We start from the raw sequence: 17,643 nt of genomic DNA, 5'->3' as shown, positions 1-17,643 counted from the left end.
TTGCCAGAGCAAACGCGGTAAGTGAAGGAAAATAAACAAATTACATAACCGGAAAAGACAGAGAGCATCAATCGCTAGGAACGGAGCTGTTCCTCCCAGCGTTCCCTTCATCTCCCCTGGCCTCCCGTCCTAACAGAATGGCTAGCTCACACTTTCTTCATTTAATTGCTTCAGTGAATCAGCCATTAAAGGTGATGCAGTTTTATTTCGTATTCTTTGTTAAATAACTTCTTTTAACAATTGTCATCTTTTACACAAGAAAGAAGGACAAAGCCAAGGGACAAGCTGAGGAGGACAAAGCCAAGGGCATATCAACAAATTGATGCACTGTCACCTACATTTTCAAAAACAAAACCATGCATCGTACAAATTGAATTGTTACTTTAGTTAATACTTGTAAAATCATTGTCACACTACAGATGACAAAGGAAACGTGGCGTTTTTGGTTGACCGTAAAGCGGGATGTTTCGAATCGTCATTTTCAAAAATCAACCAAAGTAATTGAAAACTTTTCCTGTTAAACCCTGGTCATTATCATGGGATCGTCTTCTTCTTCTTCTTCTGCCTCCTCATCAAGTGCGCCATCGCTATGTCTCAGCGGTGTCTCTTCGGTTGCGTCGAGCTCGGAGAAGTTGATGTCGTCACGTGACAGGTAATTGACGATTCCCGCGCCAAGCGCGTCACCCATGACGTTGACGCATGTGCGGAAACGATCCCTTAAAAAATAACAATAATGTTAGACCAACTCTCACAATGGTCAAGCTGGATAATGCACACAAAAATATTGGACTCTGCTTTTTCATATTTTTAAAAAACTCTCAATTGGGTTTTATTTTAAACTGAGAGGAACTGATCCAAGACCAAGATAATAAAGGATTTTGTAGATGTGTGTCCCGCATCAAAGTCTGCACACTTGCACCATGCATTTACACCAAAATGTAGCCACTGTGTACTGTGTCACGCTAAGTACTGATGAATGCATAGCTGGAGCTGTTCGGCTTCTGAAGCAGATACAACACTTGTACGGGTGGGTGGTTCGAAATTTGCCTAGATGTCATTGGTAGTTTGATCAAAATGAAGCCCGCCCCCGCCGCCGTCACTCCCCTCCGCCCACCCGTCGCCGCTTTCTGTCTACGTTTTCTTATGGGAATCCCATACAGTGCCGATATAGAAATGGCCCCAGGGAGCATAACAGAGCCTTCTGTTACCCAGTGAGCCTAGGTATAGATCTTTGGTTGCTTTTTAGAACATTGAGAAATACTGCATTTGAAGTCAGTATATTTTTCTGTATAAAATGATGGATCAGCCAGTGTATGTTAAAGTTCTAAAGTTCTGAGTAAGCCCATGACTTCCCACTGAGTGTTATCCCTAGTAAAGAAATCGGAGAACGCATGAGGTGTAGAAAAAAGCCTTTGATCTTGGTGGGAATCAAAACACGACTTTCGGATTTCATCGTTCATTGCTCTTCCGACCGAGCTACAAAACACAGGAGCAAGTCGTGGGTGATTATGCTGGTAATTTCGGCAATGTGAATGTGAAGGGTATTTAACAAATAAAGAAGCCTCGACGGTGCTCTGTTCTGTTGTAAAGCACGTTGGAAGCGGCTGGAGCACGAAAGTAGTGTAGGGGGGAACACAAGACGTAGTCGAGTGTTTCTCCCTACTTCTTGAGTGCTCTAGCCGCTTCCTAAGCGCTTTACAACAGAACAGAGCACAACCGAGGCTTCTTAATTTGTTTTATGATAAAGAATTCTTTTATTTACCCACGCATTCACCCTCATTTTCGAAACAAACTTCATTTTCCAAACCAGGGTTTTTCTGTTTAAAAATCAAGATGGAAAAGTAAGATGTTCAGTGGAAGCCGATGGATTTGTGGCTCATGAAAAATCTGGACGTTGTTAATGTAATTTTCTTTTTCCATTGTATTTCACATTTTAATATCGTAGACTCCGAAAACTGGTGTTAGCTTTTAGTTTTAGTAACACTAGAAAGTGTTGTGTTAGTCTAAGCAAAGAATAAAGACTTAGTTTAAGAAAGTAGTTGGTACAAGCTTTCAAGAGCTCCATTTCAAAACAAAGCCCAAAGTGCAAGTCAGGAGGGTGGTCAGTTTTGAAATAGACCTTTCAGGGCAAACTCTTTTTCGCTTAACAAACACACCATCGTATGCCTAGTTACTCTAGGATATTGCAGTGTAATGAGAAGGTTTGTCATGTGACTAGTTGACGCCCAAAACCCCGACTCTAACCCAAAACTAACCCTAACTCAAAGAACTGACCCAAAGGCCAAAGCAATGACACTAATTTCGCAATCCTAAAAATAACCCTAGGTTGAAGTGAAGGTTAGCAATTGCTGTTTCTTGAAGGTGCCAAATGTCCAGGTCACGTGATTTTAATTGTTTCCTTAACATGGCAATTCGAAAACAAACTGCTTAAACCTTGCGGCTGGTATTAAACCAACTGCTGCGCTGTGTTTTGTGAATGAACAACAGTCGAATTCACGGGAGCAAGAGGATCGCTCGAACTGTTGACACGGTTAGGAAAACTGGGCTGCTGTGGCCTCCCACTCAATGCTCCGGAGAGGATATTTGAACAAGCTGTTAGTTGTCCACTCCAAGAGCGAGCGTTGTAATTTCTGATGCTTGCTTGACTGCGGTGAGCGTAGGTGGTCGTGATGTGCCGTGATGGAACTTGCACGAAAAAAGTTAAGATCTTGTAAGCTTATTTAATATTATATCTGTGTATTCGCTAGCTAATTAAATTTTCATTTTTCTCTATTTTTTGTGTGATTTTTCTAGATAACGAGCGTTTACGGTATCTTTTAACACAGTACCTAAGCTTATGACATGTTAACATCTTTCGTTCAAAAACTTGAGCTGCCCATTTTATGTTATCTTTGGTGTTTTTCGTCTTTGCCTTCGTTCTTATTTCGTCAATGTCGGCGGTTGACATGTTTGCAAAATAGAGATTACTTCATGGAAAGCGCGTGCGTACGGGATTTTCACACGAGTTGGTGAAGTATCTGAAATCGAACGAGTGAGCGCAGCGAACGAGTGAGATTTCTGATACAAAACCAACGAGTGTGAAAATCCCGTACAAAGCGCTTTCCATGATGTAATTTGTTTATTTTATACATACTGAGATTTCTTTTATTTATCCAGCTTTAATTGGTTCTCTAAAATAATTACAAAACTCCTGTATTAAATTCTCTTCGAAAAATTAAGTTTTTACTAAAATGGACATGTGAAAATATCACCAATCAAATATCATAACTAGTGCAAAGGATAGCAAACATTTCAATTCTTAATTAAATAAGGAAATAACAAAAGAAACAAATCCAAAATTGGTAAAGCCAATAAAATTTAGTTTGTCACTGCGTAGGGCTGTCTTTGTCTGACGATTCAAACACGCGCTTGATGCGTTTGTGTACTTTCATTCTAACAATAAAACACTTGACAGCTATGTGTACATGTTTACCAAACCTGTTCAGCGCGGATGCGTTTGTGTACTTTCATTATAACAATAAAACACTTGAGAGCTATGTATACATGTTTACGAAACCTGTTCGTTAAGCTCTTTTGGCGGGATTTCCTCGATTCTTCTGCATTCATTTTTGGAGTTGAGAAACTCAGTCAGCAGAGTTACATCTCTTCGTGTCTTTGAAAGAGTGTTCTTGTTTTTTTGGTCTTCGATAAACTTGTCTATAGGTTTGTCTAGAGACACAAATCTTCTTGATTGTTCAGCCATCCTCAAAAATACCTCCTAGCTCTTGATAAGTTTGAATTACGAACAACTCAAGTACACCGAAAATATTATTTTGTCAAAGCTGCCCGACAAAGACCGCGAAAAAGCCCGCGAAAACACAATTCGCTTAAACCGTGGTTTGTGATTGGCCGAAACGATTTTTTCACGTGTGAGAAACGCGTTTCCCCTCTCTGATTGGTCGAAGTAAAATCCGAAACGCTTTTTCACACAGCAAAATTTGATGCGAAAATCTCAGTATATATGAAATAATCTCTGTTTGCTTATGTTTCTTCTTGGCTCTGTGTTTTAGTCGCTAACTTCTTCGGAAACTTCACTTTCAGTCACCGTGTTATTTGTATTGTTACGCACAGGATGGTCTATGTCCATTGAAGCTGAGAGATCGTTTTCGTTTTCTAGGTTATATAAGACGTTTGAGTAGAAAAAAAAAACAATAATATTAATGAAAAAAAAAAAACGAGTGAGAAGTCCAGGCATTTCTCAAACGGGCTGATGGCGTGACACCGTTGCTCCATGCATCTGTCGACTCGACAATACTCCTGTCCACTCTTACGACTCGTACGAGTCGACAACTGATTGCAAGGGCCCATCTGCCTTACAAACACGGACTGATATTTTTGTATTATTCCTAATGAGATGCATATTTCCACATCCACCCCTAAAATTTAAAAGCAACATCATGTAATTCCACGAAAATGTAACTACTTCACCACTTGCACCAAACTGACCAGTGGAACAATTGTTTCACGACTCGTACGAGTCGTACGATTCGAACAAGTGGTGAGTATTGGACATAACTGGAAATTTCAGCATGTAAACTAAACGAAAAGTTGTTTCGCCTTCTAGGATCTTCCAAGAGCCAGGACCTTCCTTCCTCCAGGTAAACGGCCATTGAGGCTTACGATTGTTTGACAAGGTTAGATGCGCATGGGTTGTGAGGTTAAAAGAAGAATGAGGCTAAAAAGATATCTTCCTCCTCATTTTAACTAAGTTTTGTTTTTTTTTTTTACATCAGGAGCTCATCGGTGTCGAGACCTTTTGTTTCTATAGAGTGTGTGCACGGCGGCCATGTTGGAGGACCAAAACGATAGAAGATATTTGCATAAAAATAGAATATATTTCCCAAAGGAAAATCATTGTATTGTTTTGGTCTTCCAACATGGCCGTCGTGCACACACTCTATAAGAAAAATGTTCTTTGTGTGAAATACAGGAAACGGATTTTAATGATCAGTGGAACAGTAGACTGGGGAACAGTGGAACGTATGGAACGTTTGGAATGTGTGAAACCTACCAAAACGTTTAGGGCCAGTTATTTAAACAGAGTCTAACTTAGGCCGCAGCTTAAGACAATCAGTGGCCCCCCAAAGTTGTTGAACAGTGGTTTATTTTAAGTAGATAAACAGTTTTCTAGTCTGGAATGCAAGCCTGCTTGTTATCGTCAGCAGCAGACAATGTTTAGATAGGATTATTGGCAAAATTGAAAATGGCTTAGAACGTCGTTTTGTTAAACACCGTCTAAACTGTCTTTTAATAACCGACCCTTACTCTGTAACTTTTGAGTTGAACGAAAATAATTTTTCTTGCTAACTACTTGTAGCTTTTTCTGGGTAACTACAGGGCCTTCATCATCATCATCATCATCTTTATTTATTTAAACACGGAATCCCTTTCATAAAAATGCTCTTCCAGAGAGCCGTGTAAAAGATACAATAAATCGTACAATATGGAAAATAGGAGTATTAAGTCTTGAGTACATATGAATAAATTACAAATATAATACAATATGGACAACATATAATAAAGCATACAGCAGGAGATAATCAGAACTATAATGTAATATATATATTTAGCCAAGCCTAAAAGCGGAGCGCCACAATAGAAGTCTGCTTATTGTATTAACGTAATAACCTTGTGAGTTCCTCATCAATTCTGCAGTTATATAGTACATTTTTAATGCGTATGCAGCTAACTGCTCATCAACAATAACAATGTAAAACAGAGGGCAAAATTACTTACTCCTGATTGGTCGAGCTGCGAAAATACTCGCTCCTGATTGGCTGAGCACGACAGTTTTACATTTTGTTGGTTTCTGCATTTTGTGTCTAAAAAAACAAGTTCTTTGAGGTTCTTTTGAAGTTCGACTCTTTAGGCCGGGTTCTTTGTACCAAAAATACATGGAAATCAAGTGCTGCAGCTAGGAGGGAAATTCCTAAAGGTTAATTTTGGTGTCTCTTACAAGAAACAGCAAAAGATTATTTGTGTCAAAAGCTTAAGACTTGGATCGAATTGATTTTATTTTGTTTGGTTGAGAAACTGAAATCAGTCATGGCGTCCAAGTGCTTTCAACGAACGATAACCGAGCATGAAAGTGTCCTTTTGATGGGAGGAAGGAGCAGGAAGAAATTACTCCGCAAGTTCCTTCTTTGGATCCATCGTTCTATGTTCGTGTGATTTCCAAGCGGTAGGAAGCTTCACAGCGCAGGTGAACAATTAATTGATGCCTAACATTTGATTTATCGTTGTTAGTTTGCTCCTGAATTTAACTTGTATTCTCTCTTAATTACATGTGTTTAATGGGAACTGTTCTCGTCGGTTTTGTTTGTTTTGTACGCTACGAAAACATTAAATAATTTGTTCATTGGTTTGCTTGCGCCTTCGATGAGTGTTTTACTGACTGTTTTACGAAGTTCCTTGATAGTTTTAGCAACATTCTGCCCTCTGTGTCATAAGAGCGGAATTTAAATGGCTCAAAATGATATTTTCTGGTTTTATTATTGTTTTTAGTTTTTAAGATGATCGAGGCAAAACGGTTTGTGAACAGCCAACGCGCGTTACCGGCACTGTCACAGCTGTCTAGTAAATTTTGCTTATCAAGAAGGCCGTACACTATAAACCTCAGAGAAAATGGATACACTAACCAAAAAACACACTTCAAATATATCTTTGAGTAAACAATGAAAAAAGCACTGTGATAATTCACAGCAATAAGTACAGAAATAAACTAAACAACGATCTTTGAAAAATTCACAAAAAACAAGCGAATGAATGTTTTGCGTAAACCTTGTTTTGATGAAAATGGAATCACACTTTAATTTTACATTCGCTTTTAACATTCTTTGAAAAGACTTTCAGTGAAAATTACTCACACATATTAATCTTTGCGGTTATATCCTACTGTTTTAAGTATTTTTGTTTGTTCTCTGTCAAGATTGTCAGAAATATATGCGAGATAAACTTGTCAGTAGTTTATGCCAACGATACAATGTTGGGAGACGTTTGTTTGACTTACTATTTTAGCTCAGAATCAAATTTTTTAAAATAAAGCAAAATGGAATGAGATTAGGAAAAAAAACTCTAAGGGAAATAACAAACATGGACCGAAAAATGAGCTCAAAAGGCTGCTCTGAAGTTAAACAAGTTGCAGTGTCAACACTACAAGAAAAAAAATATCTTGCAAAAACAGCAAAGTTTTGTCAACAAAATCACATGAATATACTCGCCTCTTTGGAGAATAACCAGTCCTTTTATTCGATTGCTGATTTTTCGTTCGTTTACAACGTTGAGTTTCACTTCAAGAGGAAAAATCCATCGAATCTTAATTTCATTTCATCGCGCCGAATTAGACACTGGTTAGAGTAAAATAATTTATCTTCAAGATTCGGCCGCTGTTTATGAGGTGCCGCCTCTAAAAGCTGCTAAAAGAATTGATTTGTTTCTCCCGCCGCGATCCGCCTTGCTCTTTCTCCCGCTGTTTGACGGCAAAATTGGACGAGATCAGAAAATAAAACTCCAAGGAAAATAATCAACATGGACCGAAACAATGAGCTCAAAATACTGTTCTATAGTTATCAGTATTAGCTTAAGCTTAAGTTAAACGGCGTGTCAAAACTGCAAGAAAACAATATCTTGCAAACCAGCAAACTAGCAAAGTTTTGTCAACAAAATTGCATGAATGTACTCGCCTCTTCTGAGAATAACCAGTCCCTTTATTCCATTGCTGATTTTTCCGTTCATTTTTCAACGTTAAGTGAGCGAAACGTTTCACTTCAAGAGGAAAAATCCAACGTTTCGTGGCGCCGGATCGGAGTAAAATGATTTCACTTCCAGATTCTGATGATGTGCCAGTCGATTTGTTTCTCCCCCCGCCGCTTTCTCTTTCTCCTGCTGTTGGTCACATATAAAAATTGACTTTGTAGCTTGTCGTCTTCAAAATTTTTTTTTTTTTTTGTTTTGTTTTTTCCTCAAACGCAGTTGGCGATGCAACTTCCCGCCAAACAAACGCGGCCGGCAGCGCAGTTGGCCATGCATTTTCCCGCCGAAAAACAACCTGGGTTACAGCACATACGCTCATTTATGTAAGCCAATGTGAATGAGACACTCAACCCTGTGCTGCAACACGGGGTTTTTTCGGCACCCTTTCCTGTTCTTTCTCTCTTTGTTCGTCACTCATGTTTCGCCTGTTTGCTACCGCTCTCAATCGCTCTCTTTGACGTGGAACTTCGCTTCTTCGTCGCCTGTTTTCTCGATCTCTTTCTATCTCCCTTTCTTTGCTTTACATGTTTGTAGACTTATTTATAAATTGAGTTTGCGTTTTGTCGTACACGTCGTCTTCAAAATGTTTTTTTCTCAAACGCAGTTGGCGATGCAATTTTCTGCCAAACAAACGCGGCCAGCAGCGCAGTGGCCATGCATTTTCCCGCCGAAAAAACCCTGATTTGCAGTTCACATTGCTTACATGGAGGAGCGTACGTACGTACGTTGTACGGTGGGTCGGACGGAAGTGACGTCATAAACAAACCAAAATTTCTCGCACTGGTGGGATTACCAAAATCTCTTAGCTATGGGGCTCCGCTCGCGCGCGCCGCAAGGCGCGCGCGGGAGCTCCGCTATAAATAGGAGACTAAGGTCTTAATTATATACGAATAAATTACAAATGTGATAAAAATGATTTCAGGCTTGTCTGACCTTTGACCTTACCAGGCAGACTATTCCAGAGAACCGCCCCTCTATAGTGAAAGCTGTTTTTCCAGCTTCAGTACATGGTCTTGGTACAAATAAATTGTATGTAGAGTTTCTTAAGTTGTAAGAGTTTGTGCATGTAAAAATTTGAGTTAAATGATTGGGCATAGTTCCATTAATCAGTTTATACACTGTTGTAGCTAATTACCTTATCCTTCGTGTCTCAAGATTATCCCATCCAAGTTCATCTAGTATCTCAACCGACCGTCTATCATAATTTAACAGGTTAATACTCTTGAAGCCCTGTTTTGGAGGACCTGGAGTTGGTCACACATCCCCCTCCCACAGCTCCCCCATACTGTACTACAATAATCGAAATATGGCAGTACCAGGGAGCTGTACATTGTGATTAATATTTCACGAGATATAAGCCTTGTGGTTTCAGAATAAGAGTACAGCTAAAGGACAACTTGCAGCAAATTAAAATGATAAAAAATGATCATTGAAAGCTGAAAGTTGGTCGAAACATTCTTTTACCGATGACGAAAGAACACTAAACCGCTAGATGGCAACTTATTTTTCCAAAAGAGTAGAATGTGCTCTCCTCGTTACCAGAGCTGCGCTTATTGTGTAACTTCTAATAACAGAAAAATATCACCTGCTTTGCTGTTGTTAGATAACCGAATTCCCATGAGACTTTAATGCAAACACACACTCTATATCTATCGAGCGTAGCCTGCGATCGCAGACGTATTTCCGGCTGTCACTTCTCTCGATCTCGGCGGAGAGAAGGACATCCGGAAATACGTCCGCGCAGAGTTCTGGTACAGTATGTTGATTTGGAGTTGGTACTTCTTAGGGGTGAAAATGAGACAATGAATTTAAGCAACGCCTACAAATGAATTTAGGAGTTTTATCCAAAAAATCTCCACGATCACCCCCGTAATTTTTAATAAGGGAGTTTCCACTCCGGGAGTGTACCGTGCGAACGCGAAGCCTAAAAACATAGACCTAAAATTCTCTTGAGCTAAGCACGAACGCCTACGGGAGAGACTCGCTCAGTATAGTCAATGCTGCTACCTCGCAATACAAAGTCACTTACTGTAGTCATAGTTGATTGAGAGAAGAGTTAGGAAACCTTGCCATAAAAACAACGGTGCGGCAATTATGTCGGAAGGGCCGCGATCCTGTACAATCCTTTGTTTTAACGTTTACACTACATTTGAATGTCTTAACAAAAACATTTCGATTGGTCAGTTGCTCCAACACATTCCAAATTCTATTGTTGTTTGTGCAGGGTCAAGGCCAAAAAGGCAAACAAAAACATATAACAACGAAGTTTGAGAATGATGATTATTCTAGAAAGTGACGCAGGCATACTCGGAAAAAAGAAATCCGAGTGCTCCTATCAGGAGTCGAACCTAAGACCTCTACAATCACAATAATCATCATTCTCATTCATTCACCAGGCTAGAAATATACCATCACATTTCTTTCATATACCACACGTTCGACATTCAAATCCTAGCAGTATGCAGGGTGTTTGTCCCATGAACCTAGTTTAATGGCCTTAGCTCCCACGAGTCTCCTGTAGCTCAGTGGTAGAGCATCCGAACTAGTAATCGGAAGGTCTTAGGTTCGACTCCTGATAGGAGCACTCGGATTTCTTTTTCCGAGTATGCCTGCGTCACTTTCTAGAATAATCATCATTCTCATTCATTCACCAGGCTAGAAATATACCATCACATTTCTTTCAAACAACGAAGTTTGTCAGATTTCATAATTAACCATTGCCTTTAATTAGCTATGTTGTAGTGAACAACAAAATATACTAACTGCAACAAAGGACAGGAAAGACACTAGCAGGAGCCCATTTTAGACCGATGTCTAAAAGTGTTAGTATAGTAGCTATACGCTCCAAGTAATGGGCTTCTGACACTGGTGAGTCCAGCTAGCTCGAGCAATTATGACGCATGTGATGACAATGAGCGAAAAACAGCTACTCGTGTTGACGAGCAAGCACCTCAGAATAAATAGTCCATTACTACTAGGACAGACTATTCTAGTCAAGTATATCAAGGATTCCAATACCTTTGTTTAACAGTAAGTCTAACCGACGAACCCTTAGATTCTATAACTTGATATTATTCCCTCCTCCAGAAACTATTGGATGTCTGACACAGGTAAGCGATTGTGGAAACATGGACTGTTATAAATGTCAGTAGGAATCTGATGTGAAGAAAAACTTGTTTTAGATGAAGCAGCTTTAACAGGAGCTACGTTATTGGCCGTGAAAATGTCGAAAATTGCAAATTTTACCCAAACGATCCCACAATCCCACTTTCTTGCCGTCTCCACATACTTTTGTAGAATGAAATTTTAGCTAATAATTGACGAATCATTTAGAACGTTACCAGGGAAGGATGTAGTTTATTGAAATACTATTAACAGCAACAATAAGTAACTCAACTTCTAACTCTAACACCGTAGAGTGATTTAAATTACTGCATTACTTGAAAGTACTGTATGTTCCTCCGTAGACGCAGAGTAATTCATTGTATCACTGTATAAATAATCTGCTGGTAAATAGAGTTCAGTACACGTGTAATAATAAACGTATGAGCTGCTTGCCTGACTTTAGTAAATAATTGACTACACTACACTTCGCTTGTCCAGGGATCAAGTTCTCCAGGAACGAAACTCTACAGAGCTTCCTTTTACCACTTTCCGATAAAATTCAGACTCTACAACAGATTGCTGTCGCTAATAAGTGTTTGTCAAATTTTAGACTTAGATGGGCAGTTCCTCGTCCTTAAAAATTGCTTTATATAAATATATATATTTTTTTCTTTTAATTTAGTAAGAATCTTTAGCAGTTGCTTTCTAACTTGATAATTTTGTACGGAATCAGTGTAAAATTTGTAAAAATTGTATTTCATGTAAAGTAATGTTTTGTTAGTAAAAATAAGAAAAAGTGTTCACTAAAAGACAGCGTTATTTCAGATCTGTAAGTAGTGTGGACATTGTAAGCACTTTTAGCTTTGTAAGTATAGTAAGTATTGTTAACAATGTAGATATAGTTATAGTTGCCTTTAAAAATTGGTTGGATTGGTTTGGGCTTGACTTGCACAATAAAAACAGCTTGAAGCAGCTTAGCCCATTGGCGCTCATTAGAGAGTCGTCTAAGCTGGGTGGCAAGTGGATTACAGAACCCAGTTAACTTTTTTGGACAAATTAGAGAAAGATCTGACATGCGAAATCCAGGGCAGTACTAGGAGAATAGCAAATACTATCCCAGGTTTGAGTAGCCAATCAGGGCACGAGGAGAACAGTATCCACTAATACATACTAATACATACTAATCAGATATAAGTAATTTAAGGATAAATATCGTTGACTAATCACACGACACTAACTGAAAGACTATAAAATGGCTAAACATTTTGTGCTCTATCAACATGGTTAACGACTTTTCACAGAACGTCTCCGTTATTTAGTAAAACTGCGTGGTCATCGTTTTTATAGCTTGGTGTCATCGATTATGGAATAACTACCATTTATTTTTGTCAAGCTACAGAAATGCCAAACATTGTGAGTTGTTCTGATTTCTGACAAAACCGTGTTCACAATATATACTGCTACGAATTGACAATAAAGAACGCTACGAAGTCTTTACAAGAATAACTCATGGAGTATATACTTTCTCTAAAATGTAAATCAAGCGTGGCCACCTATTTTTCCGCTCTTTTCTAGTTGGAGCAGTAAAAGGTCAAACCAGAGCCTGCTAGTCTCTAAAAATGTCAGAAATTTCTCAATCCAAATTTAAAAATGGGTGCTCTACAAAAATGGGTGCTCTACAATAAAACCAAGTTCAATTAAGTAAGCAGATCTCTTTGTAAGACAAGAGAAAGAAAAATAAATGATAGCTTTCTGCAAACGGTTTACATTCAGTTCGCCGTCGACAAAACGAGACCGGTCTCTTGCAGATTATATTCCAGAATCATCTCAGTCAAGAAAGTGTTGTATTGGCTTTACCTAATTCAAAACGAGATAAAGTTGACTAACATGTAAAACACAATAGCTTCACAAATTCTGTAAAACTTCAAAATGTGATTACAGTCAACTCCCTTTATTGCGGACACCCTTGGGACCGCAAGTTAGTGTCCGTAATAGCGGCAATTTATTTCAGTCAAACGCCTGTAATCTATTTTTGCCTTGGATTTAGTTGCTGTCCGTATTCATGATCGGTGTGTCCGTAATAGCAAGTTGACTGTAACTATCGTTTATCATGGCATCGCTATTTAGCTTGTGCGACGGGGAGAGAAAATACTTTCACACTACCAAACTTTGACTTTTCCAAAAATTTATCTGACAACGATTTTCCCCTTCTTCATGGAATTTGCTGTTTACATGATAACCGTTTAGCGATATGTTATGGCTGCTACATTTCACAGTTATTTTTAAATGATATTTGCTGGGTCTTGGAGGTTTTAGAATATTGAGAAATGCGAAGAGTTGAGCGGCTGGTCGCTGTTGGGAGAGAATCTTGTGATTCGCACCGTTACATATGACGTCAAATTCTCGTTGTTTTGGATGGACAATACATCCTTGTCGTTTCCTTCAAAGCTGTAATGCTCTTTAAAGGGAACCTCCGCTCTGACAGCAAACTTTGACGTTAAATTGTTGGAAATGTCATAAATTCTAAATTTTAAATCAGATACGATTATCGTCTATTTTCACTGATACATTTCCTGCGCGCCGCCATTTTGATTTTGTGACATCATACGGTTGCCGCTATTGTCAGTGAGCAGAAGTTCTTTTATGTTAAACAATAAAACAACCGTATTACGTAATGAAATCCAACATGGCGGGAAATTTAAAAGTGAAAATGAGCAATAATCAAATCCTGTTTTGTCCGACATAGAAATATTATTTCCATTTTTTCCAACAAATTTTAGAATAAGATTGTATTTTCAAAAATTTAAGAGCGTGTCAATGAGAGGACCAGGCAGTGGTGATACATGCAATCTCACCGATTTCAATGAAACTTGGCCAGATTGAAGGGCCCACCTAATAACTTCAAAAGCCAAAATGGTTTGAGATTTGGAATTTTCCGGGGGGGTTAGACCACCCCCCTGCTTTTTTAAAAAAATTCCCATAAAAATTACTCTAAAAAAGGGTAAAGTGAGAGGGTCCTGAAGCTTGTAGAATTTATCTAATTCTATTGTGATTCAACGTGAGCAGAAGTACATCCTTCATGAGTTATGTGCAGGAGTCTCAGATTATTTGATAAATTACCTGTCAATCAATGCAACTTAATAATCAACTAGGTAAAATAGCGTATCAAAATATGGTGATTTTGTGGCCAAATATCTCCAATGGCATAATACTCCCCAAAAAGAGATACAACCACATGGTTCAGTTCTACCCTTGGCCTAACCAAACCAATAAAAAAATTTTTGGGACCTGCTATTTTCAGCGCGTATAACAAGCTCAAACCTTGCACATCTTGCACAAGATTTTGGTTTAATACAAGCCAATAGTCGCAGCAGAAAACGACTTGGGAGCGAATTAAAGGGTCCGTCCCATTCATTTCTATTAGTTATTGATCTACTGACTCTCTCGTAGATGATATGATAATAATATTTGGAATTTTCGCAAAATTTATGCGAAAATTGGTAATTGTAGGAGCCGAAAATCAGCATTCACAGTTGGTTACCCCTAGTATCTCGAGAAAGTTGTAAGTTTTCGCTTTAGAAGCCCAAACAGAATATCAACTCGTAATCTTAGCATGATTTTAAAGGCTTTTATTTCAGAATCTAACTTCAAAACCATTCGGACTGAAGTTGAAACAAATAGTCTACACACAGTAGTTGTTGACTTAAACAAGTAAAACCACAGGCTGACCACCCTCTGTTTGTGTGGTGTAATGACTGTTTGCAACTTGAGACTTTATTTTCACGCGACACGATCGGTTGAAATTTTTACTGAGTAGAGATATTTAAAGTCGCCTTTTACCTTTATGTTGAAATAAAGTTTCAATGAAATGTTGATTGAGCCATGCGTGGTGTTTTTTTGCCATTCCGAGCCGTAGAAACCTTTCTCTGGCGAGTGTACTGTTCAACAGTCTTCCCGGGCGAAGGATAACAAGCACAGAAAATCAAGAAATAGCTAATAGCTCTCATATATGTCTCCTCAGTTTCGTTTGATTATCGAAATAGATAGTATCTGTTCACGTATTTCGTTTCAGAAACAAGTTTAAAAATTCCACCGTGTCCGCTGACCGACACTGAGGCTCGGGTTAGTCACGCAATGCCATGTTGGAGGACTGAAACAATACAATGATTTTCCTTTGGGAAATATATTCTATTTTTATGCAAATATCTTCTATTGTTTTAGTCCTCCAACATGGCCGCCGTGCACACACTCTATTGTGAACGGTATGAAATAAGTACAAGTATAGGTACAAGAAAACCAAACCACAGCCTGCCTCGAGGTAGTTCATATATAATTTTTCCCATGCCGCTGTTTACGCTCAACTTAAGGTGTGAAGCAAGCTTTAGTAACAAAATTTTTCTGCTAAATCTGTACGACCTACAAGTGTCTCATCACACAATGCCTCCTTTAAAACTTGGTAGGTCGCTTCCTCCCGGCCTTTTCTCTGTTTCCATGCCAACAGCATAGCATATGCTTTCTCTGTGTATTCCTGTTTGTCTTTATCAAATCCAGTCAGCTCCCATTCCTCGAAGCCAAGTCGACGCCCAAGTGGACGCCATTTCTCAGCAATCATCCCAGCAAGATATTCCAATTCTGAATTCGACGGACTGCCCTCTTTAACTGCAGTGATCGTTAAAAGAAATATTTCGAGAGGTGTCAACTCTAGAGTAAGATCATATGCTAAAAACACAAGTCAATATAAATGAGATAATGGTTCAAGGGTCTGTAATTCTTCAAGAATCTCCTGAAACGGTAGTCTGTTCACAGACCTCTTATATCTCAGAAGATCGTCGAGTGGGCAAGCGACAAAATTATCCAGAGGATGTGGCAGACTAAATGCACAACAAATTAAGCAAATAACCATCGGAGAATAAAATAATCATAAACACAAATGTTTTTATTGAATCAAAATATAACTAGAAATACGTGACTCGAAGAACCTCGCGAAGCTGCTGGTAAATAGAGTTCAGTACACGCGGAACAATAAACGTATGAGCTAATTGCCTTCCTGACTTTAATAAATAATTGACTACACTACACTTCGCTTGTCCAGGGATCAAGTTCTCCAGGAACGAAATTCTACGTACAATTAAATTTAAAATTCTTAGTTTATGACAACGTAAGCATCCAAATATAAACCCTCGGACTTGTTGGGGATCATTTTGGGGAGGGTTTTTCTGGGCGGGGGGGGGGGGGGAAGGGCTTATACAGGAGGGAACTTTGCCTTTAAAAATTGGTTGGGGCTTGACAATAAAAACTGTTTTAAGCAGCTTAGCCCATTGGCGTACATTAGAGAGGCGTCTAAGCTGGGTGGCGAGTGGATTACAGAACCCATTAATTAACTTTTTTGGACAGGGCAGTACTTAGAGAATAGTAAATACTATCCCGGGTTTGAGTAGCCAATCAGGGCACGAGGAAAACAGTATCCACTGATACATACTAATACATACTAATATTATATAAGTAATTTAAGGACAAATATCTTTGACTAATCAAACGACACTTAATTTCAGAAAGACTATAAAATGGCTACACATTTTACGCTCTATCAACATGGCTAACCACTTATCACAGAATGTCTCTTTTATTTAGTACTACTGCATGGTCATCGTTTTTATAACTTGATTCGATTGGGGAAGAACTACCATTAATTTTTGTCAAGCTACAGAAATGCCAAACATTGTGAGTTGTTCTGATTTCTGACAAAACCGTGTTCACAATATATACTGCTACGAATTGACAATAAAGAACGCTACGACAGAGCCTTTACAAGAATAACTCATGAAGGATATACTTTCTATAAAATGTAAACCAAGCGTGGCTACCTATTTTCCCCCTGTTTTCTGGTTGGAGTGGTAAAAGGTCAAACCAGAGCCTGCTAGTCTTTAAAGTTGTCAGAAATTTCTCAATCTAATTTTAAAATGGGTACTTTACAATAAAACCTAGTTCAATATCGCTTAGGTTCCGATATTTCTCAATTGAGTAAGCAAATCTCTTTGTAAGACAAGAGAAAGAAAAATAAATGATAGCTTTCTGCAAACGGTTTACATTCAGTTCGCCGTCGACAAAACGAGACCGGTCTCTTGCAGATTATATTCCAGAATCATCTCAGTCAAGAAAGTGTTGTATTGCCTTTACCTAATTCAAAACGAGATAAAGTTGACTAACATGTAAAACACAATCGCTTTACAAATTCTGTAAAACTTCAAAATGAGATTACAGTCAACTCCCTTTATTGCGGACACCCTCGGGACCGCAAGTTAGTGTCCGTAATAGCGGCAATTTATTTCAGTCAAACGCCTGTAATCTATTTTTGCCTTGGATTTAGTTACTGTCCGTATTATCGGAGGTGTCCGTAGTAGGCAGGTGTCCGCAAGGCGAGAATTGACTGTAACTCTATCGTTTATCATGGCACCGCTATTTAGCCTGTGAGACGGAGAGAGAAAATACTTTCAAAATACCAAACTTTGACTCTCCCAAAAATTTATCTGACAACAATTTTCCCCTTTTTGACGGAATTTGTTGTTTACATGATAACCATGTAGCAATATGTCATAGCTGTTACATTTCACAGTTATTTTTAAATAATATTTGTTGGATCTTGGAGGTTTTAGAATATTGAGAAATGCGAAGAGCTGGGCGGCCGGTCCAATCCTGTTATTCGCACCGTTACATATGACGTCAAATTCTCGTTGTTTTGGATGGACA

At 38.7% G+C, this 17,643-nt stretch overlaps 2 protein-coding genes and 1 long non-coding RNA gene across 3 annotated transcripts in view; all 3 read right to left on the bottom strand.

Annotated features, from left to right (window-relative positions):
- The window catches only part of LOC146469400 (uncharacterized), a 152,599-nt gene that overhangs the window by 122,609 nt on the left and 12,347 nt on the right, over positions 1 to 17,643 (bottom strand). The window lies entirely within an intron of this gene.
- The window catches only part of LOC146469399 (excitatory amino acid transporter-like), a 56,200-nt gene continuing 38,597 nt past the window's right edge, over positions 41 to 17,643 (bottom strand). Inside the window, exon 7 of the mRNA XM_085123439.1 lies at positions 41 to 716. Coding sequence (XP_084979565.1) covers positions 518 to 716 — 199 coding nt within the window. The 3' untranslated portion in view covers positions 41 to 517. The remainder of the gene's footprint in view (positions 717 to 17,643) is intronic.
- Positions 10,503 to 17,643, bottom strand: part of LOC146469401 (uncharacterized) — a 7,318-nt gene continuing 177 nt past the window's right edge. Inside the window, exons 1-2 of the long non-coding RNA XR_014867242.1 lie at positions 16,023 to 17,643; positions 10,503 to 11,428 (exon numbers count right to left, since the gene is read on the bottom strand). The exon at positions 16,023 to 17,643 is cut by the window's right edge and continues 177 nt beyond it. This is a non-coding gene — a long non-coding RNA (uncharacterized LOC146469401). The remainder of the gene's footprint in view (positions 11,429 to 16,022) is intronic.

Source organism: Pavona decussata, unplaced genomic scaffold, assembly GCF_977016875.1.
Source record: "Pavona decussata unplaced genomic scaffold, jaPavDecu1.1 SCAFFOLD_124, whole genome shotgun sequence".
Lineage (NCBI taxonomy): Eukaryota > Metazoa > Cnidaria > Anthozoa > Scleractinia > Agariciidae > Pavona > Pavona decussata.
The sequence above is the reverse complement of the archived record's forward strand: the minus strand, read 5'-3'. Positions and strand labels throughout refer to the sequence as shown.